This window comes from Wasmannia auropunctata, unplaced genomic scaffold (assembly GCF_000956235.1).
Source record: "Wasmannia auropunctata unplaced genomic scaffold, wasmannia.A_1.0 LD329035.1, whole genome shotgun sequence".
Classification (NCBI taxonomy): Eukaryota; Metazoa; Arthropoda; class Insecta; order Hymenoptera; family Formicidae; genus Wasmannia; species Wasmannia auropunctata.
The window spans coordinates 10,412-32,989 of NW_012033855.1; the positions used below are offsets into that span (position 1 = coordinate 10,412).

General features: G+C 34.9%; 2 protein-coding genes across 2 annotated transcripts; both read right to left on the reverse strand.

Annotated features, from left to right (window-relative positions):
- Positions 1-4,830: 4,830 nt before the first annotated feature.
- Positions 4,831-6,935, reverse strand: LOC105460098 (zinc finger protein Xfin-like). Its single transcript, XM_011706540.1, has 2 exons — positions 6,095-6,935; positions 4,831-5,111 (listed from the first exon to the last, which is right to left on the reverse strand). The coding sequence occupies exons 1-2, from the start codon at positions 6,933-6,935 to the stop codon at positions 4,831-4,833; spliced, it is 1,122 nt and encodes a 373-aa protein (XP_011704842.1).
- Positions 6,936-18,053: 11,118 nt separating this feature from the next.
- On the reverse strand, positions 18,054-21,687 carry LOC105460095 (zinc finger protein 26-like). Its single transcript, XM_011706537.1, has 5 exons — positions 21,373-21,687; positions 21,142-21,293; positions 20,402-20,541; positions 19,614-20,308; positions 18,054-19,315 (listed from the first exon to the last, which is right to left on the reverse strand). The coding sequence occupies exons 1-5, from the start codon at positions 21,465-21,467 to the stop codon at positions 18,928-18,930; spliced, it is 1,470 nt and encodes a 489-aa protein (XP_011704839.1). The 5' UTR covers positions 21,468-21,687; the 3' UTR covers positions 18,054-18,927.
- Positions 21,688-22,578: the final 891 nt, after the last annotated feature.

Consider the following 22,578-nt stretch of genomic DNA (forward strand, 5'->3'; position numbering starts at 1 on the left):
ACGTGTGCTCTTCCGATCTGAGTGACTTTTCACTCTTTTGGAGTGAATCTCACTCCAGAAAATTTAGAGAGTTCCATGTAAAGAAAAATAATTGCATTGAAATTTTTGAGAACATTCCTGTCTAAGATTTTTCATATATTATATTTTTAACGTTTTTCACTTTAATAACTCATCTACTCAAATTGTATCCTGATCTGACAGCCCGATTAACGGATTACATTACTCGCACCTTCTTCCGTTTACAAACTACTCATCCCCGCGGGCAGTCCAGCCTGTCGTGGTGATTCTGTCGAGCGATCCGTATAACCATTCAGGTGCGCGCAACGAGGAACGTCAGCGCGTATTCATCGTCCCTGAATTGCGAATGGATACGAGCGATCCATATATCAGAAAGTCAGCGGCGCCCCGGGTGTGCCCCCGTGGCTTCCCGGTGAGCGCGAGAAACACACTCGTCCTCGCGCGGGGGAAACGCAAGAGATCCCCCGAAGGTGAAGCGATATCTCGCGTAAGGCAGGAGGGAAGGTGGCCGGGCTATTAGGGGGCTCTAAGCGCTTTTTAAAACCGGATTCCGGGAGGAACGTATCGAGTGTCGGACGCGCAACAATGACGCGGGCAAACATTCCGATATACAGGCCCACCCGCGGCGTGCGTCGATGCACAAGGGACGCGATCTGCGACATGGACGGCGCAACACACAGGTAATGTTTGGACGCGCGTACATATAGAAGGCGAGAAGAATGAATGGTGATGGCGAAAGCGGAAGAATTTGTATTCGCTGACAGCGATTTCCTCGGAATGACAGCTATTAGGGAGTTGAAGCGATTGTAAATTTATTGGGAGTTCAGATAGGCATAAATCCGATCGTTATACGATATATGAACATAAGAATTGTTAATATATGTATATATGTAATATCTGTTGAATGAATTAAAAGAAAGTATAAGAAACAGCTATGTCGCGATCGGCCTGATCGACTTCATCATGTACTCAAAACATCCCGCCTTAAAGATATAGTCAAGTTTTGTTAAATTATATGCAAAGAAGATACTGTTATTTGAATAAATTTGAATAGTAAATTCTTTATTTTTATCTTACCTTCAGAAAACAATTTAAAACGAAATAATCCGTTTGTTTTGTCGTCAAGTGCAAAAGTAGAAGCGACAAAGGATGTCACGAATATTTGGCGGGTGTAGTCGACTTAATGATATTAGATTATCGATATAACCCGAGAGATTAGGGGTAGGATTTTCCCATTTGTAATCCGGGTGCATTTGAGTAACCGTTAAACCCAAGGTTACCCTTCGATTATGAGGTTTGAAACAGGCTGACAGCAGAAACCACCTGCCAACCTGCGGAGGAGAATAAAAAGCTAAACAAGGATGAAATCGTAAGACGCGTTATTTGTTTTAAAGAAGAATTTAAAGTCCATAGAGTTTTCCTTTCAATTTAAAAACTCTAAGAAAGTGCTTAATGGGAAAAGATCTGAAAGGATGAAACGGCGTAGCTGGAAGAAAGAGGAACTTTTAAAAGAGAGACTTGGGAACGAAGTTTCGTATCTTCGGAAAAGAACGACGAAACTTACAGTACAGTGCACAAAGAGGGACAGAGAGACTGGGAAGAAAGCTTCGTGTTCTAGAGAAAGAAACTCTAGAGGGCTCGCGATCATATATCTGTAGAACGGTAGGGGGGTGTCAACGAGCCCGACAAAGTCCCAGCGGGGTTTCCGCTACCCGAATTGCTACCGGGACTCCCCGTGTGAGAATCTGGTACACTTAACGCTAAGCTACCGCAGTAGCTCCCGGATTATCCAGTTCTGTCAGTTGCGATCGTATCCGTGTCACGTCCCGGACGGAAGTTAACATTCGCGTGCCACTCATAATCCGCCTTCGAATCTAAAGTTCGCCTATTGGTGTGTGCTCAATTGCAATTAAGACTTGGAAGGAAAGTTAAAAAAGCCGAGATAATTTTTTAAAATAATTAAAAGAGAAGGCTATCTGTTTTGGCGAATTGTATACCCTTCTATATGTGCAATTAATTAATAAAATTCTTATCTTCCAAATTACATCATGTTTGATTAACATTAACATTAAGGATATTTAATAAAACCTTTACAACTTGAGGAAATACGTATTTTATATAATTCTAATTTAAAAACACAGAATCATACCAACAAATGTACATAATGTACTAAAACATTCTAATATTAATATTATTCTTAATTTTTTTGTTATACACAATTGTAAAGTATAAGAAAAATATTTATTGTCATTAATTTCTAGAAATATATAGTGACTTATGAAACAAATCAAATCGTATTATATATGAATCACTTTCAAAAATTCATAAATAAAAATATCTACAGCAGAATCATAGCTATTTGTCAATATCATGTTATATCATGATATTGAAAGACTCTTTTTTCAGTTGTGTTTTCTTAATCAATTAATCGTATACATATAATTATCGTGTAATACATTTAATCAGTTTTGTGAATCACTGTATATCCACAAAACAATTATTTTGCAAGCTATTGAAAAATTGTAAATAAAATTAGAGACACGAATTTGAATCAAATATATAAAAGATTTCTGAAATTAATTATATCCAATTTTTTTTTAATTTTTTGATTCGACGAGCATATCATCCTTTCATACTTCCCTCGGAATTACAGATTTATACGCAACCGCGAAACATCCCATAAAAACGTATTGTAATGAAAAAAAAGGCGGAAAAAGAGCACGAACCCAGAGACGCGTGTGCGTTTCCGAGGGCGAAAGGGCGCAACCCACCGTTCTTCCCCCTACGTCCTTTACAGCGCGTCGCATAAACGAGCAAGGGGGTTCTCTATTATACACGAGGGGTTGCAATCGGCTGGTGACGCCATCTTGAATTTAATCGCCGGGAAAATGGTGGTAGTCTCGAGGCAACGTTGACGGACGAATATCGTTGCCTGATTTAAATAACTAATTTAAAATATGAGCTCATACTTATGCGAGAAATGGTGCATAGATTTATCAGAAATATATTGCAATCATTGTTATTCGGACCGTAATGCAATATTATTATATTATTTATATTATTATAATATTAACAGAAAATGTAATATTGCTACGAATTTTTATAATTGATAATATTGATCAAAATAACGAATAATGATAAATAACGATACTTTGCTACCTGGAATAATTAAAACGGTAATACAAATTAAAAATTGTCATGTGCAATTTAAATGTCCAATTGTTGCAATAATAAAACCAATTATTTAACAATAAAATCAATCATTTTATATACATTTTGGAGTTATATATTTTAATATTATCTATTATTACTAAGATAAAAAATACATGCAACATCTTAGCAACTCTTAGTAAGAATAAACAAACGTTATCGATTTATAAATATTTATTTTAACAATAAATCCCTCAAATGTATAACAGATATAATATATAAAAGTAATAAATATATATAAAATATGCGTTTTTCAAACTTATTCAGTCTTTGAATATTTACACCTAACATACTAGACAATTTTATGTACATATATTTACATTTAACATATTTTCATTCAAAAAAATACATTACTACATCTAACTTATTCAAAGTATATAAGAACTTTAAGTATCATCTATACTCAATTAGTTATGCAAGGCAAGATACGGTAAAAGCCTGGAAGACTTCACGGCTGAAGAATTTAAGGCAATTTTGGTAAATCTGTTATGTTTATGCCTAGAACTGTTTAGAGTGACAATTAACGAAATAATAGCCGGGATGATTACCAACATTCGCTGAGAGGATATGACGCTAAAAAAAAGATGAATATTTATATGATCTTACATAAGTATATACACTATATTATGTTTCTCTCATATTATGTTTCTCTCATATCTTATAATATAGTGTACAAAAGTACTGTATTATAAGATAAAAAAAATAGAAAATAAAATAGAAAAGTTCACGGAAAGTTCATGTTCGTAAAACAGAAAGAAATAGAAATAAATTGTTCTACGATTAAATTGTAGTTGTAAGTTAAATAAATCGTGAATAAAAATATAAATTAGAATAAGTTAGAATTGTAAGTAGAAATAAACGAATGTAAAATGGAACATCTTGTAAACCAAAATCGGGAAACAATAATAAAATCTGTACATACATATACCTTATATTACGTAAGTATTTATATATTATATTATTATGTTAAATTGAATGACGCGTGAATCCATGTAAAAGCGATTGACTCATCATTAGTCAAAAGGCATCGAATTCTCGAGTTCGATCCCACGTATACCTTGCTTGTCTAATGAAATAGATTAGTGAAGTGTATGAGATAAATAATAAGTAAATGTTTTCAAAAAATTCACAAATTTTCAAGAGAACAGTTCGACAAACTTTAGACTGCACGATAATACCGCAGTGATAAGAGTTAATGTATGATACAGTGATATCCGACTAGTACATTACACTGTATAAAATACATGAAAATTACTTATTCTAGCTTATAAATAGATATAAAAATATCTATAGTCGCAACTCATCTAATTTACAATGTTGCAAGATATTCGCGTCGTTTTCTATATTGTACGAAAGAGAAAATTTTCGCGACTTGAATTAAGTCGGAATTCATGGTCTCACTATATATGTACATTCGGAATTAGCGATCTCCTTCACCGGATAAGACTCCTTGCTAACTAATGCAAAAACCTTTCGGAATATTCATCGAAGGTTTCCCTAAGAGTCGAGAGGTAGTGCACATTTGTTGTAAACGTTACAAAAGTTAAATTTGTTTATTATCAAAGTAATCGTCGCGCTCGATTTTCCACCGATGATCCAACGTCAGATCTGATAGAGATACGGCGAAAGTTCGGTAGTTTGTTGAAACGGATAGCTTAAAGAAGCGATCATGCCTAATGCCGCTGTCGAAACGCGATACGAATCGCGTACCTCGTGAGTCCTCATATGCTTCTTGAGGTGATCCTTGCGTCCGAATCGCTTCTTGCAAAAGACGCATGAGTAAGGCCGAACGCCCGTGTGAATTCGTTTGTGCCGAGTCAGTTCCTCATTTCTGGTGAACCGTTTCCCGCAGGACTCGACGTCACACTTGAAAGGCCTCTCCCCTGTTATAGAAATGAAAATTCTGCATGTTACGTTCAAACGTAATTCACGATCACTTACTTTTGCTTGTGATATAATTTATTCGAATAGTATCCAAAGAATTGCTCGATATTATTTTTCTCAAATAGAAAATTTAGAAAGATAATCATGGATGTTCGCGTATGAATTTATTGTGCGAAGCAATAACTTAAGCAATTAGCTAGAATCAAATATACATGAGTAGACGTGGAAACTCTTTTTATCGAATGATAAATCTCTCTGAGAATATTCACGAATTTTTTAAATGTGTGTGTTGTCTGCATAGAAATTGCAGACATTTTGCAAAGCATTTGTATGTAAAAAAAATATATAAAAATTAGATACAAAAGAAATATAAAGCACGAGAGCATGAGCTAAATCGTCTTTTCTTAGATGGCTTAAAGTGAAGCCGAAACACTCATTCATAACTATGTTATCAATGACTATATTTACGAATTTTAATTAAAGATAACTTTATATTGAAGAATTCGCGCACCACTAACTGCGTTTGACTCTTATAGTCTTTTTATTTTCAATATTTGTTTTATATATGAAAGCCTTAACACATAAATGCACATAATTAAATATCTTTTTTTTTAGAAATATAAAACGACAACGAATATCTCAATTTCTGCGGCCATTATACAAAAAAGAGAAAAAATATACACTAAAATTTTTTGCAACAATAAATTTTTAAAAAAATTTTCATTTTTTTCTGTTTGGTTTTTACTTCTTAAACATTCTTTGTATTTGAAAAAATCCTCTAATGCAATTTTAAAATAAGAGTAACTTTGCCAAACTAAATTTAAAGATTCTGAGTTGAGCAAAATATCATTACGTAAAAAAAGAGACTATTTAGAAATGTTTAAAACATTCATTTAAAAACATTTTTCATGCATGACTATTTTTTTACTCATATATCAAACATAAAATAAATATATTAATTACAATAAAATTTGTAACTAACCAGTATGTATGCGAATGTGTCCGGTAAGCTGGCCGCCGTTACTGAATGCCATGCTGCAGTGCGGGCAGTTGTGTTTCTTCGGGCGCATCTTCTTCATCTCTTTAGCGACAGCATCCTGCCGATGCACTAATTGCACTGCTTCCTCCATGGAATGATTGTAAAGGTTCAGAGGAAAGATTCCAGGGTAGATTCCGGACTGAAATCCGGGATGTATCGCAGGATAGACACCGGAATGTATTCTGGGAACGTCGGGAATGCGCGACTCGGAGCTCAGAGTCCATGGTCCCGCGACATCTGAATTCGCGATCATCGGATAAGCCCCGATGATCGAGGCAAAATCCTCCGATGATCGAAATTCCCTGAGCGTTGAGACGCAGTTCGGCGAAATAGCGTCACTGTTGAACTCGTCGGAATCCCGAGTGGGAATTGCGCGCGACACCGGAGTCATCGAGTCCACTGCAGGTTGCTGCGAACGGAAGACACGTGAGTTGCGCTTCACATCTTGCGCGAAGGCATCCTCGTCTTCGAGGGATGACATAGCTCTGATCGCTACGTCATCATCAAAGGACTCGCTTCCCCGTGTCCGCGTGCGACGAAAACCGGTTAACGACGTCGAGGCCGAAGTTTCTTGATCCAAGGGATTGCCGTCACAGTCGTCAGACGCCGTTTCGGCGATGCTCGTCAAGGATGTCGACGTCGTCGAGGACACGACCTGCTCGTCGTCTTCCTGCCTGCTGTCTGATACGTCGCGGAGTGCATTGTCAACGATTCCGGACGCCTCATTTGCTGTCTCCAGATCGTTCCAAGGTCGAAATAAACCCATGATCTTCGGCTTGGACATCTCGAGAGGAACTGGTGTTGACGTCGAACACTTCCTCGGTCACGTAAAAACTCCACTGTGTCGTACACACGAGTGGGACAGTCAATCCGACAGTAAGAGCTGTTCAAAGGTAACTGAATACAAATCTAGGCTCATCCCGATCTTATACTTATAGAAATATTTTCCCCTGCCGATGGCCCTTTTGGGGGTCGAGCCAATCCACTTTAGGGATGGAGGAGGGAGGGATCGTCCTTCGTAAAGCATCGGCTGCAGGAGGATGAAAGCGTGGACGCCGTTGGCAGTAGGGGCCGTAGGTGGGTTTAGAGGGGCCTGTCGAGGGCTCGATGCGAGATACGCAGCCCCTTTTGTAGAGAATTAATCGGTCGCTGCGGCCACGGGGCTCTCGCCCCTTTTGTCGCGAGGGAGCACGAGTGCAGGCAGAGGGAGGAAAGGGACACGAACGATCAGCGTGTGGAAAGTCAGCGCGGTTGGAGGGGTAGGGAAAGTCGATGCAGAACCGATACGAACGAACGATATCGAGGGATCGCAAGGCCTATCGTGGGCCCACCCCGTTCGCTCGAGCATGTCGCTTTCTTCAAACTGCTCCGACGAGGCACGCCCGTGACACGAAATTTCACATCGACGCCGATTGTTATTGGTCGCAGAAGGGTTACAATCTCCCTGAGGATCGTCGCACAAGCGTGGGAGATTGGTACAAATCAAACGTTTACTTAGCCATCCGATATTAACCCGATTGTCATATTGTCATCCATTTTTAATCTAGCGCACTCTATTATTTATTAAATAATATTTAATAAGAGATTTTCATTCTTGCATATATGTATATACTAAATATTTTTAATTAGGTAGTAATATAAAAGATAAAAGAAAATTATACTAAAGACAATTTTTTACGTCGTAAGATATCAATACGGTGCATTTAAAAATTTGTATAAGAATATGTTTATCGCGATATTGTTGCATTTAAATGTACACCGTTACTTCTGAGATCGAGTATCACATTTGGAATATAAATACTCACACTTGCAAAGTAAAGAAATAAAAATATTTCTGAAATACAATTACATAAGATTAAGAGAAATTAATAAGTATCAGATATTTCGATATTTTCTTTACTTTTGTAACTAAAAAGAAAGCACAAATTTCTCGATCTTCGAGTCGATCTTTCCTTCTCATCCGATTTTAATGAACTTGAATATCTTGTATATGTAATGCAAAATAAAAACGCATATTTCTTATAAGTTCTTTACACACGTTAAAGTCCACAATTACATGAACTGAAAGAATAAATTGTTTAAAAGCCAATTTAGTTTCTGAAATTGACAGACAGATCAATTAAACATATAATGAAAATTATGTTTACGACAAAGCGAATTAAGCTATTATATATTTCAGATAGTCATATCTGCAAAAACAGATTCTTTAAAATTTTTGTTACAATTTTTGTCGGCAAAATGACAACAGAAAAATAACAGAATCTGTAACGAAATAACTTGATACTGTTGGCAATCTGCTTATGTCGGCAGAGTCTGCCGACGAAGTATGAGTATAATTCAGGTGTGTCAATTCATCGCAATACTGTGCTTGTACTATACCTGCTGACAATTTGCATACTGTTAATATTTTGCTTATGATGATATATACTGATTATTTACGTATAGCATTTTGAAGAGTATAGTACTTTGTAAAAGCACGTCATTGATTTATTGTGTAACGTTCGAAGAGACAAAGAAAATGAAAGAGTCGACCCTCAATGGCCTCAGTAACAGCCTCAGTAACAGATAACCACCCCCGTCGATTCACGTCACTCACCCTCTTCTTCTCAACCATCGGCTGTTTCGCTTTCATCGGCTGTCTCGCTTCCACTGACTGTGACGATACTCTTCTGTCAAAACGATATTTCTATGAAATCAGCCGAGGGCCATTGATGGGTCTTCGGATTTGCCCTTCATCGCATTCATCACAGTGTCGCCGTCGCTCGTTTGCAAAGGGCGCTTGAACTTTACGCAATCGTACACAATCTTCTGGTACTATGTATCACATAATTTTAATAATATTATACATAGATTTTAGTAGCAATTTACAAACTATGTAGCTTATACATATAAAAGAAGTCTCTCTAAAATTTCTCTTAATAAAACGTAAATAAGTACAATTGTATAAGATTTATTTATTTCAAAATAAATAAGTAAATTAATGTCGTATGTATAATGTGTATATATTTGTAATTAAATTATTTTTAAAGAAATATAAGAATATCATTAATTAATTATAAATATTAATTTATTTATACGGTCAAATATGTAGAATTCGTTTATAACTTGGATTTTACCTAAGAGCCTAATGTCTATAAATAACAAGCTATAATCATTTACCCTTTTTTTATATACATGTTATTGTTCTTAAAGCCCATAAAATTCAGATATTTTATTATCATGCCCATAATACAATGAGAATGACTCCAAAAATTAGAAACTCAAATTTTGGGAGAACTTACAATATCTTTCTCCTTTCTTCTTTTTATTTGCGTATGCTCTACTTGAATAGATGTCAACCTGATGATGGATTGATCAGACCTGAGAAGTTACTTCAGTTTTCTTTTCACTAACAGTCTTCGATTCGTCTTACTCAGAGCGACGGATTTCACAACAGCCGATTACGGCTACTGTGCGTCAAGTTGAAATTTCGTCTCTTGCGGTAATGAAAAGGACGAAAGGCATGCGTCGCTGTTGACTCAACGATCGTTCATCGCGGGTTTCTATTTGCAGTCAATGAATGTCTAAATCCCTTCTACCTGCTATTACTTGTTACCATTTCCGGAATCCGCGGAGCATTCGCTATAATTTGTACAGGAGTTAACAATTCTAATGATCAGAATCATAAGTTGACATTTTATTATAAATGCATTTAAGACTAAATAATATCACCTTCTGAATAATAATACCTTCTCATGTGCTTGAGTAATGTACGATTTATAAATTTGCTTTTATAAAATAAGATGAATAAAGGTATTATTCTAAATTATTTATTTATTTATTTATTAAGATTTACAAGCAACCCACAACTCCATCTTTTATCTAATCAAGTTTATAATTTTAATCTGAAACCTGAGATTAATCTCTCGGCGCTTTGTATGAGTAGTGTATCATATGTTGATGATGTACGTCATCAAAACTAAAAAATTGCAGATACGGCTATTTGAACGTCCGTGTTACGGAAACGGTGCATTAAGAGATCCATCAAACGAGCGCCTTTCGCATGATAGTTTTACGCCCCGTGCACTACAATTGCCAAAAATTGGTCCGTTTCGATTGAAATGGAAAAAAAGAACATGAGCGATCGTGGGTGCATCGCTTTCGTTTCGTAATATCGTTTCCTGACGTTTCATTGTACGTCCGTCAATGACCGATGATGGATCAGGCGTCTACAAATATCGTACATTTCTACCCAATCGCGCTGAATTTATTGGGATCACATTTTTTTCGCGGATTGCTGCGGTTTAGGAAGGTATATTGTGCCCGTAGTCGGCAAAAAACTCGCGTCACAAAAAAATGGAGCGTTGCGGCTGTCCGACGGTCTTTGCTGCACTTAATATTTGATTGTCGTATGTTCATAATTTTCACAGTCTTTACACTTGAAATATAAAACGCGTGGATATATAATTCTAATGTTAAATTTATTCTATCCAAATTTATTTGCAATTAGCAATGTGCTGAAATGTAGGCATTTATTCGCATAAAATATGAAATATATTAAAAATATGTATTTATTCTGAGGAGCTTATAATTAAAAAATTACTGATATTTCGATATATGTACATATGCATATATCGGGTATAACTTAAATACCGACCACTAATTACGTAGCGTTATTCCTTGTAAAGAAAACTGAATTGAAAAGTCCTGAACCATTATTTTTTACAGTGCTAAATAAGCGATCACTACTACAATAATTATTACTTAATAAATATTAGACAAAAATAGTTCTTAAATAGCACTTCCTAATCATATAGCACTACTCCTTATAAGAAATTGAATCGAAAAGTCCTGAATCATCTTTCTCTACAATGTTCAATGAAGCATTAATTACTGCAATAGTGATCACTTTATTTAGCATTGTAGAAAAAAATAGTTCAGGATTTTTCGACTCAGTTTTTTTACAAGTAATAACGTTATGTAAAGAACTCCAGAAATGCTGAAATCTTTTTTAATTAAGATTTAAATTATATAATTATTTATAATATGTATATTTAATATATCGAAATCAATATTTAGTTCTAATTACAAATTTTAACAAAACATACATAACAATAGATACATATGTGAAGGGTGATTCAATGCTTCGAATTCGAATAATATTCAAAGCAATCACGGAAAGAAGAATTCGTAAAATAACGTAAAATGTAAAATATGTAAAAGAAAACGACAGATATACCAATTTTTGCCTCGAACCATTCTATATGTATATATATATACCATATATATGATACAGTAAAAACGACGGAAATGCAGAGGGGTACACACGCACGGCAGCCAACGACCAACAAAGACAACTTGTCGCTGCGGTAAGGAGAAAAAAGCGGCATAAATCATTGGCGGGTACCCGCCGATGAATCTCGCCGGGTTCATCCACGTGGAAGGGGCATAATCAAATTTCGCCCCGCCATGCGAGGGGCGGCGACTCTTGCGGTCGTGCACACTTTCAAGGCCTTTCTGTTTGTCAAGAGGGTGGGACCTGGTCGAGGGCTATTATAGGGCTCACCCTGGGCTCTCCGTGAATATTCTCCCCTTTCCCCCTACCCCCCCCCCCTTTCGCCCTGAAGAAATGTGGGGTGCGCTACTCCCAGAAAGTCATCCAGTCATCCGACCATCCAGCAGCCACCAGACAATTGCGCGTGACGTGACGTGACGTGACGTGACATCACGCTCTTACGCCGAAGAAATGCTACTCTTCGTCGAGGAAACAAATCTCATACAAGAGAATCTTATTTCTCATGAAGCAAATAGGCAAGAAATATGAATATACTTTTTTCTCATTAAACTTATCCGTCTACTTTCAAGATCCAAACACAATTTTTTTCCACAGAAGTGTGGTTATTATAATTATTAGTTCTCTCTGTCGCGATCTATAAAGTCGCATAGAGTATTCGTTACTTCAGTTTCCCAAATATCATACGTGATATTATATTAGATCCCCGTGTAGGATTGTCATGTCAAAATTCTCAAAACTAGAACTTATAAGCCAAAAACCCCGGACATTTCGTGTGCAACCCCAGACGCATATAAAAAAAAAGCGTGTTTAGTAGATTAACGACTCGTTTTTGAATAATTACGCGAAAGGAGTCAAAATATCTAAAAAATTCTTTGAAAATTTTAAAATCCCGAACGCCTTCGGAAAATTCCCCCGGACGCTCTAAAAAAAAAGAACGGATGGCAACCCTATTCCCGTGCAACACACTTATATCATAAACGCGTTTTGTTTCTGAGACATTTGTATGTCAAGTGTGATGTATAAATTCTATGTTTCGTATGTCCTTTCTTACTTACAGCATTTTTATTTTATATATTAAGTATAATGTAGTATATCGCTTTCAGGGTAAAAACAAACATTTTAAGAATTTTTTTAAGTTTAGTTAACGTCTAATGAAAACGTCTGTGATTGTGAATTTAATTCATAAAAATTGATTGGATTAATGCTGTTATCATTTTATAAGCTATTGTTAACAACATGTTGTTAACGTTTTTGTTTCTGAGTTTCTATTTTAACAAAAGGGATGTATTTTCTAATTCCTTGATGAGTAAACTGAGAGAATAAAAGTGTTTCTCTGGAGAAACATTAAAAATCATATCCTGGAAATTTAAAGTCTTATTTTTTAAAATGGCACTTCGCAATAAATGAAAATAAGTGTTTCTTGACACGTTGGCGGAACATTATATCTTGGAAAAATTCGAAAAGAAATGCTTACAAATTACACAATTACACAAATACCAAATTACATTTTGGTATCATCCATTCGACCGACATATATTTTATAATTTCTTTTGTATAGAATTGTAAAAGTTGCCTTCTTGTATTTCTCTCTCTGATATGTTGTAGATGTTAAAAAGGGTTGCTCATCGCAAAATAAAGAAGATAAAAGTGAAGGATCAAAAGAATACATAAGGAAAAGAGATAGAAGATAACTTTTTTATTAAATGTGAATATTAGCTGGAGCAAAAGCAAACGCGACGCCTTCGTGCCAACATTCTCGCCGTCGATATTGATCGAAAAATCGATATATGCGGTTTATCTCGCCGTCCATTAATCAAAGATCCAACTTCCGCGCGAGTGAATCCTGCGCCGTTCGAGAAGAGCTACAGAGGAGGAACAGATACTATAATAAAAGATCGTTCTGCCAGATGGCCCGTGCCCGGTACCAAAAGAGAGATTCTTCCTCCCCCCCCCTCTCTCTCTCTCTCTTTCTCTCCCTCTCTTCCTCTCCCTTCTCCTGTCTTTTCTCTCGACATGTTCCTCTTTCTTTGACCGACCTCAGTCTTTTCCTTTAGACGGTCGTAAGCGATCCTCATGCGTTTACATTCTATGGAGCATATGCTTCCACGAGTATTGATATAAGACCGTAATGTCTCTTCTTTCGTAGTTTTCGTATAAAAGAATTACCTTGCGTTCCCATCAAGTCACGTGTCTTTTACAAAATCATAAAATATGACGAATGTTTATTATCTCCTATAGGAATATAAAGAAAATAAAATATATACGATTGAATGAAGAAAGTCGCAAATAAGCATATGTCACACATCGGTAATGTAAATATTTGTGAATAATTTATTTTCTTTAAAATGTTATGTATTTTTTATATCATTTTCTTCTAAAGTTAAGTATATGATAAAAGTAAAAATTGTTATTATATTAATTATCATTATTTAATTATTTATTTTTATTAGATTATTTAATAAATAATAAACAATATATAATTATATTAATTAATATTACATTATTTTATCTTGGTAATATTTAATAAAAAATTGATGTAATTTATAATTTAATCCGTTTCTATCTACTACTAGCATTAAATAATATTTAATACTTATATTAATACAATAAAAGCTGAAAATCTTCTTTCTGAATTTATCTTTTTACTCCGATATTTTTATTCATTTCTACAATGATGATACATGTGTCATCTATCTCACTTATAGCTGTCTGTATCACACTGTCACAAGATCGAACGTTTTTCACGAACACACGGAAATGTCCACGTTGAATTGACAAAACGCTTCCCGACGGCAAATGTCGGTCATTTTGACACGTGAATTGCACATTTGCCGGCTTTGTGGTCGAACAACCCTTTCGACAAACGTCAGAAAAATGCCGTACAAATTTACGGGTGTCGCTTTCCGGGATTTTTCGAAGGTCTTTCACAATGCTCCACCAGGAGACTGCTTGTCTCCTTACTATGCTGATCATCTACGGCTTGGAAAACACGTGCCTTTTTTAAATAAATTTGAAAAAAAAACTCGTAAAGACACAATATCTTGCTACAGTTTAAGTAGTAAGTTATTAACGACATTACGACTTTATCACGATGGAGGAGAGGAAATATAATTATCATACTTTTGTGTGAAAAATAATCTTCAAGTATGAAAACTGATATTCTTCAGTTCAGAATATTCTTCTGAGAAAGTACATTAGATACTAAATGGGAACAAATTGAGAGACGTCCTACTCTTCGAGGCCTATTTTCACGAACTGTCCATGGCGAATTACGTAATTCGTCATGCAACGACCCTATGTCGCTCTTAATCCTCTGAATTCGAATCCCGTGTGTACGCACACCTTGACACCTAGACGGAAAGGACCATAGCGAATTAAAAAGCCAAACTTTTGCGAAGATATCTGACGTCTTACTAGCCGTTATTCTGAACGTAACAAAGCGTTGCTAAACGCCATCACGTATTCTATAATACGGAAACTGACAGTGGGATCTAACAATTTTTTTGAGCTTGTCGAGCAAAGAAATGACGAAGTCACAAATAAACTACAGAAATAATCGGTATTGTCATTTATTTACAATAAATTAAGTTTTAAGAAATATATCCTAAATGAACACCCTTAACAATTTCTTGCAGTCTCATAAAAACTTTTATTATTTTATAATAGATTTTCGATTTTGATTTAATTATTCTTGAATTTACTACCGTATATATATATATATATATATATATATATATATACACACAACATATTATTTTTCAATTGAAGGATATGATGCAACATCATTTTAAACCTTATCTTTTTCTTAAGGTATAGTTTCATGGCAACAAAAAAATCAAAATTTATTAAATAAAATATTAAAGTTTTGTAAGGAGATAATATAATTCTCATTTACAAAAGGTTATTTAATTTATTGTAACATAACTCATTACAATAAATAATAATAAATAACAATATTAACATATTATTTCTGCGTTTTATTTATTACTTTATACTTTTTCATTCGATTACAATACTCCAAAAAAAGTCGGATTTAACTACCGCGGTTTGTGTATATTAAGTTAAACTGATTCTAAATTCTTATTTATTAAATTTTTATATTACAGAAGTATAACATCCGCGAAAATCGCTACGTATAATTATTATAAATATTGTCGAACGTAGAAAACTTTTTCCAAAATATATAATTTCTAAGATTTCAATAACAATATTTCAATAACAAACTATTATTGTTTTTGTTTGGAATAATTGTGGCCTTTACTAATAAAAAGAATATACATATAATATCAATCACGGCCACATGTGATAAATTATTCTTTTTAATTGTTTCTAATTATTAATACGTAAAAATAGTAAGATTTATAATCTTTAAAGTTTTATCTCCAATATTTTTCAATCACAATTTCAACAAGTAAATTTAGATAAATATATAAACATACATAAGATTTTTTAGTATTTCATAATGCGTCTGCACAAAAGAATCTATTTATATATGTGTTCAAATCACTTTTCAAATAACCGATTATACATATGTATACATACACATATATGTAAAATCGGTCATTTAAAATGATTAATTTAAGAAGTATGTGGATGTATAGAGAATATTTTGAATGAGTTTCGTACACAATGTAAGAAATATACGAGTACACAATTCGAAAACGTTTTACCAAGCTGCCAATTTTTTATTTAGGAATAGTAAAGATAAAAACATTATACATAACATCTTAACATCCATATATACATGTGTGTGTGCGTGTGTGTGTATGTGTGTGTGTGTTTTATATAAACTATTATAGATAAACTATTATAGAAATTATGTAGATATATAATTTATTTTTGCTTATTTTTTTTAAAATTAAATGATAGATTCTCTAACTCTATGTAAACTAATTCACTACAAGTCATACAATTCTTTTCAATATTTTACATGTTATCAATTATAACAATGTTAATAATTAACGATGTTGCACAGTATAAGAACAAGAAATGCCTCATTTATCTTACAAGGGAACACGATCAATTGACCGTCTCCGATTTTACTTGTTAGCAGGTATGTCAACACTTCTTTATCATAACAGTCTTCATTTGCCGATTAATATGGGAAAGGGGTGGAGAGTCAAATCAAAACATAAATGTGTAACAATATGTGTAACTAATATATAACTAATTTGAAAGAAACTGAAGGATGTTTTACTTATATTTATAGATCAATAAAGTTTAAAATTAATTGAGCGCGTATCCAATTTGTATGTCCAAAATGTACACGAATCTTTGCGAGATGAGAATTCGCACTTGTTCCGCTGAAGTTCTCTCAAATCGACGGAATGAACCGATGGTAATCGGATTACTACGCCCGTGCTCGACTTAAGCACGCGGCGAACGAAAGTCACAAGAGCTTACAAACGGGGTTACACGAGCCACGCCCCGCACGCTGCGAGGCGAATCCCCCCGCGATACAAAATGATCGGATCTCGTGTCTTCTCAAGCGACGGGGAAACAGGGCGGCGAGATGCCGCCGCCGCCGTGTGTGCCCGTGGCGGCGCGACGCGTATCGATTCAAGCTCCCCTTTTTCCACGAGTAAATTTGACGTTGGCCAAATAAACACATTGAGGCCGGCTACGTTTGAAGTGGTCCGCGTTGACAGTGGGCGACCCGTGAACATCGGCGCGATTGTTCCGCAGCGGGTTGCCGCCGGGTCGGCACCTTTTGAGCCCCAGGCGGGCGGGGGCGGGTTTTCCTTACTCCCAGGTGCCCCCTTACGCGCTGCCGGTGACTTCTGGACGTTCCTTTCGTTTTTTTTTTTTTTTTTTGTAAAAATCAGGGTCATTCTGCGCGCGTTTCACGAGAGAGCATTCGCGGCGTCCTCAAAGGACGCTATTATCGCCATTCGTTCGCTCATCCATTCGTTCATTCATTCGATCACAGTCCCTCTTCACGGTCCCCCGAGTCTTTTATCACTTCGCACTTGTCACTCCCGTCGATATCCTGCGAAAAATAGGCGAATAATTCAATCCGCAACACACGGCCGCTAATGCGAATAATTAGAAATCGCTTTTAAAACGTTTTCAATAGCTTTCTATTGTTAAAAGAAAAAATAGATTCGTTCTGTCAACGAAAAAGTACGAAAGAATGCTATCGGAGTTAAGAAAAATACTCTAAATCTCAAAATTTAAGTTTTTAATCTCTGATTATGTATCATCATGAATTTTATCGTTCCCTGAAAATAGTTTCCTGGAAACTTCTGTCTCTTTATACGAAACATACTCCGCGTGCTTTAAAATTTATAATATTACAAATCGAAATACTGACATATTCTCTTACTTTTTATTATTTACTTTGATTATTATCTCGTTTTCTCATTATTTAAAAAATTCAATAATCAAGGATTATATTCGTTTTGTTCGTTAAAAAAAAGATTAATAAAAGAAAGAGCTTAACAGATTGATAGAAATATCTAAAACATAAATATTGAATTATCCTTTAAAAAATTGATGTTTATAAGGAAATGTAAATGTATAACATTTGAAAAACTAGAAAAATAACTTTTGACAAGTAACGAATGTCTTACTCACATGTGATATTTTCAACAATTTCATTGTTATCAGAAATAAGCACAGACAAAGTAATACAACATTTATTTATTTATTAAATAATACACACACATATTATGTATGCTCTCCGGTTTTATTCTATGTAAAATGTATACAATATGCATACATTTAAAAAGTATCAATACGCCTATTGGAAATTGGAAATAAAAAGTGTGTAATTTTTGTTCAACGCATAAACTTAATATTTACAGTAAAATGTACTATCTATCTGGTGACGTAAAATAAAACTACATTTTTAATTTGTCAGAAAGATAAAAAGAATTTGCTCACTGCACGTCAAACAAAACTCTATTACAAAACTATGAAAAAACTTCTTATATATGGCAATTATATTCTAAAATAGGCAATATTTTGTAACACTCAATAAAAATTCTCTTTGTCACAAAGAAATCGATACGCAAATACAAACTAATAACATGATTCTCTTTCAACACATAAATTTAATATTTACAGTAAATTGTACTTTCTATGTTTTCTTTCTAATGTCATAAAATTGAATTACAAATTTAAATTTCAAGTTTCAAATTTATAATTGTGTGAAAAATAAAAAGAATTTGCTCATTCAGATAAAGTAAAAATACGATTCTATTCGGATATTTAATGATTAAGGAGCAAACATCAAATGTGTAAATTTCCGTAAGTGACGCGTTGCAACAGTATCAAAGTTCGATATAAGTGTCACGCACACAAATTGAAAATAATTCTTTAAATATTATATTTCACATGTGAGTCTTTTAAAGAATAACGCTTAGGGGAATTCACGATAAAATGAGTCCTTTAAAGAATAGCGTTTATGAGAAATATTCACGATAAAGTGAGAGTCTTTTAAAGAATAGTGTTTACGGAAAAAAATCCATGATAAAGTATTGTAACAAAACTGTACTATTTACTGTGCTGCGGCCGGGTGCGTTTTCAAGTGTATGTTTAAAGTAGTCTTATTGATAAAGGCTTTCGAGCAAATTGGACAGGAATGACCGCGCGACAGGTGATGTTTCAAATGTTCGCTGTATGCCGCGCTGCTCTTGAAAAGCTTCTTACATATATTACAACGGAGCTCTTCGCCAGATACCTCCAAGTGAGTCCTCGTGTGCAAGTCAACTTCCGCAACATTGTCGAACTCTTTAGAGCACACCCGACAACTGAACTTCACCGCCTGAAGAATACCTAGTGGACTCCCGGTTATAGGATTCGGTACAGATATTATGTTTTTAGCCTCGCTCGTAATGTTACAAGTAACGCTCTCATTCTTTCCATGCTTGGAGCTTACGTGACTCCTGTAACATTGGTAATATTACATGTATGAATAAATATATGAAATAAATATATATACGTATGTAATATACTAATATTTTATAACACAAAATTACTATTATATATTAATCTTAATTATTATTTATTACACTAATTAATAAATGTTAATAATTAATAATTAATAATTAATGTTAATAACTATATATGAGCACATATATGAGCTATATAATTATTGTTTTATAAATATGCATAATATATTTTACATACTGCAAAATTCTCTTAAACAATAATTATTCTTTCTACAGAAGTATATAAGTTTACCTGTAAGCTTGGTCGTTTGTGAAATTAGTTTTGCAGGTCACACAAAAATACTCAGTTTGAGGGACTAACGTAGTTATAGGAGAAGTAACTTGAATAACGGTGTTCTGTAGACCTTTAGGATGCTCTAGCAGGCAATGCTGCTTAACACCATCTTTCACGTCAAATATCTTTTGACACTGATGACATTTATATGGATACAGCGGATCGGTACTAACGTGCAATCTTATATGCTTGTCAAACGTCACTTGAGTGTTACATTCTGTCAGACATATATCACATATAAAGTGCTTCTTGATGTGTTCGTATAGCGACTGCGAGTCGGGGAAAATTTTTGAACATTTAGTGCAGGAGTGCCTCTTCGTCTGAACATCCTGTTTCTTTGCAAGATAGTATTTCTCACACAGGTCGCACTGAAACGCCAGTCGTCCTTTATATACACATTTTCTCAGTCTGCAGTTACCCTGAATACAGGGCTTTTTCATAAGTAACGGCCGAAGTTTCCTTGGACTACCACTCGCCCCCTCTGTGTCTTTCGTGTCGTTATTGAATGTTACCAGAGGTCGCGCCTTTTTACACCTCGGGCCTGGTTTACTACGGATTTTGTCTATTTGTATGATTAAGCGGTATGTTTTCTCCGAATTCTCGTTTGTGGAAGGAGAACCGTTTACAGCTATTACATAATCCATATCTGCAGTCTGCAATATAACATACAGACATGAATTATTTATTAATATTTTGTAAATATGTCGTAATATTATGTAATTATAATAACTAAATAAAAAGCTTACGTTATTGTGCGTAGATGGACCAGACGGACTCTGTGGCGGTGTCACTATAGCATGCAAATGTTCATCTACCTTCTTCCGTTTTGATGGTACTTTCACTGGCGTGGTCTGTGATATATTCTCCTTTTGTTCTTTCGAAGATCCTAGAGATTCATATATATATATACTATATATCGTTATATAACGTGTGGTACCTGAACGACCACGTTACAATTGGATACAAGCCAATCACAACTCAATCACAGCACTTGAAACTAGAAAGCCTCTAGGCACAGGTTGCTATGAGTGATTGTGTCCAATCGTAACGTGGTTAGTCGGAATACTCCCTTATATTATATATAATAATTCATAAAAATCTTATAAGGATAAAGATCTAACTTTAAGTATATAAGTATTAAGATATAATTTACAAAAATAATTATAAGTTATTTCTATAAATAATCACATTTGTAAATATATTTACTGTTACTGTTAAATCACAAATTGGAAAATCAATAAGAAGTAGTACACTGTAGCAAGTAAAATTATTTAAATGATATGATTAGATAATAAATTTTCTATGAACAAATCAAACGCCTGAACAATACTTCGTATCAGTATATTCAGAGAGATGTATGTATATTCCTAGGTCTTTGTCCTTTACAGCTAAAGTAGTACAATGAATTTTAAAGTGATATACGTTTGATATTCAATAAAAAGAAGCTACAGTGTAGCGATAAGACAACTGGGCTAGGCTTACAAACCTGTTCTACCGAACAAAGTGGGAACAGCGTTGGATTTCAACTCCTTGGACGCGGGCTTGAAGTGGGCTTTCTCGAAATGGAGCTCGCACAGGTACAGGGGTTCCTCGCCGCTGGACGTCAAGTCACAATTGCGAAGCCACTGATCCCTTTTCCTAATATTCAACCAAGAAACTCAACGACCGCCGAACCGCGTTGTTTGTTGATCGTTACGGGTAGAGGAAAATCACTCACAGATCATTCTCCGGGAGGGTGAAGAACGTGATCGGACTACCGTTTATCTTCGCGCTCTGAGTGGAAGGACAGCCGGGGGCCGCGCAAGTTTTCATTATACCACAACGAAGAATCTCACGGAGAGCTATCTCATAACCGGGATTATGTACAAATATCGTTCATAACCTCAAAACAATATTGGATCGGAGTCGATCAGAGTCATTGGTGTCTCGCAGTCGAAGAGCAAACGAAATAGACGGAAACTCGCGCGAGAATATATACGGTTGAGATTATCGACGTACGAAAGCGACGCGTCGCGGGAGATCGCGAAGAGCTCATTCTCGCGGCTGCACCGAGGTGCACCTTTTACACTCGACGTGGAACAACGTGTAATTGGATATCGGAGAAAAAGGCGGGAAAGCGAAAAGTACAAAAAGTGTAACTACAAGGGGGACTGAAGGTTTGAGCACCGACGAGATACTAATAAAGACCGTCAGCCCGGGATAAATTTTCGTGCCAACCCGGCGGGCCCGGCGGACCAGGAGGTAATCGCAGAATGTCGATGTTATCGACTTTTGACATAAATTTGCGATTTATTCGAATAATACATTATTAAGATCATGATTTTTATTATATAAATGCTTTATAAATAAGTATGAATACTTGTAATGCTGTAATATCAAACATATTGCCGCGAAAATTACATTTTTTTCCAACTGTTTTACCATCTCTCTGATGGATAATCAAACACGTATGGTAAAACTATAAAACAGTTTTAAATAAAATTAACTATTAGCGAGTTATATATAATACAGATGAATTACAATGTACATGTCTAAAAAAAACATTGATCTAACAATAAATCACTAAATTAATATTGTATTATTGACTAATTGCTTAAATTTTAGCAATTACTAAAGCAGCCACGCTAACTCCCGTAAGGGTGTCGCGGTCTTTAATAATAATATAATATCTCGTCAATGTTTGAGTGAAAGCCAATCCTGAATAAATTTTTATGACTATATAATTGAAGGACACTGACATTTTAACTGTCAACATAAACTTTTAAACAATTATAATTACGCAGTAATTAAATTAATGATTTGTTATTATACGAATGATATATAAATAATAAACTTTCATTTATGAAACAATAATATCATGTAACATTTTTTATGCTATCCGCATCGATAAGCAAACGTGGACGATAAAAGTTTTAATTAAAAG

Bases quoted from the DNA above. Each gene is read 5' to 3' on its own strand.
- LOC105460098 (XM_011706540.1), bottom strand. From the start codon at position 6,935: ATGTCCAAGCCGAAGATCATGGGTTTATTTCGACCTTGGAACGATCTG. The intron at 5,112-6,094 runs GTTAGTTACAAA...TTTCTATAACAG, and splicing joins ACACATTCGCATACATACTG to GGGAGAGGCCTTTCAAGTGT.
- LOC105460095 (XM_011706537.1), bottom strand. From the start codon at position 21,467: ATGAAAACTTGCGCGGCCCCCGGCTGTCCTTCCACTCAGAGCGCGAAG. The intron at 20,542-21,141 runs GTTTGTAAGCCT...ATGAATCTCTAG, and splicing joins CACTTTGTTCGGTAGAACAG to GATCTTCGAAAGAACAAAAG. The intron at 19,316-19,613 runs GTAAACTTATAT...CCAATGTTACAG, and splicing joins ACAAACGACCAAGCTTACAG to GAGTCACGTAAGCTCCAAGC.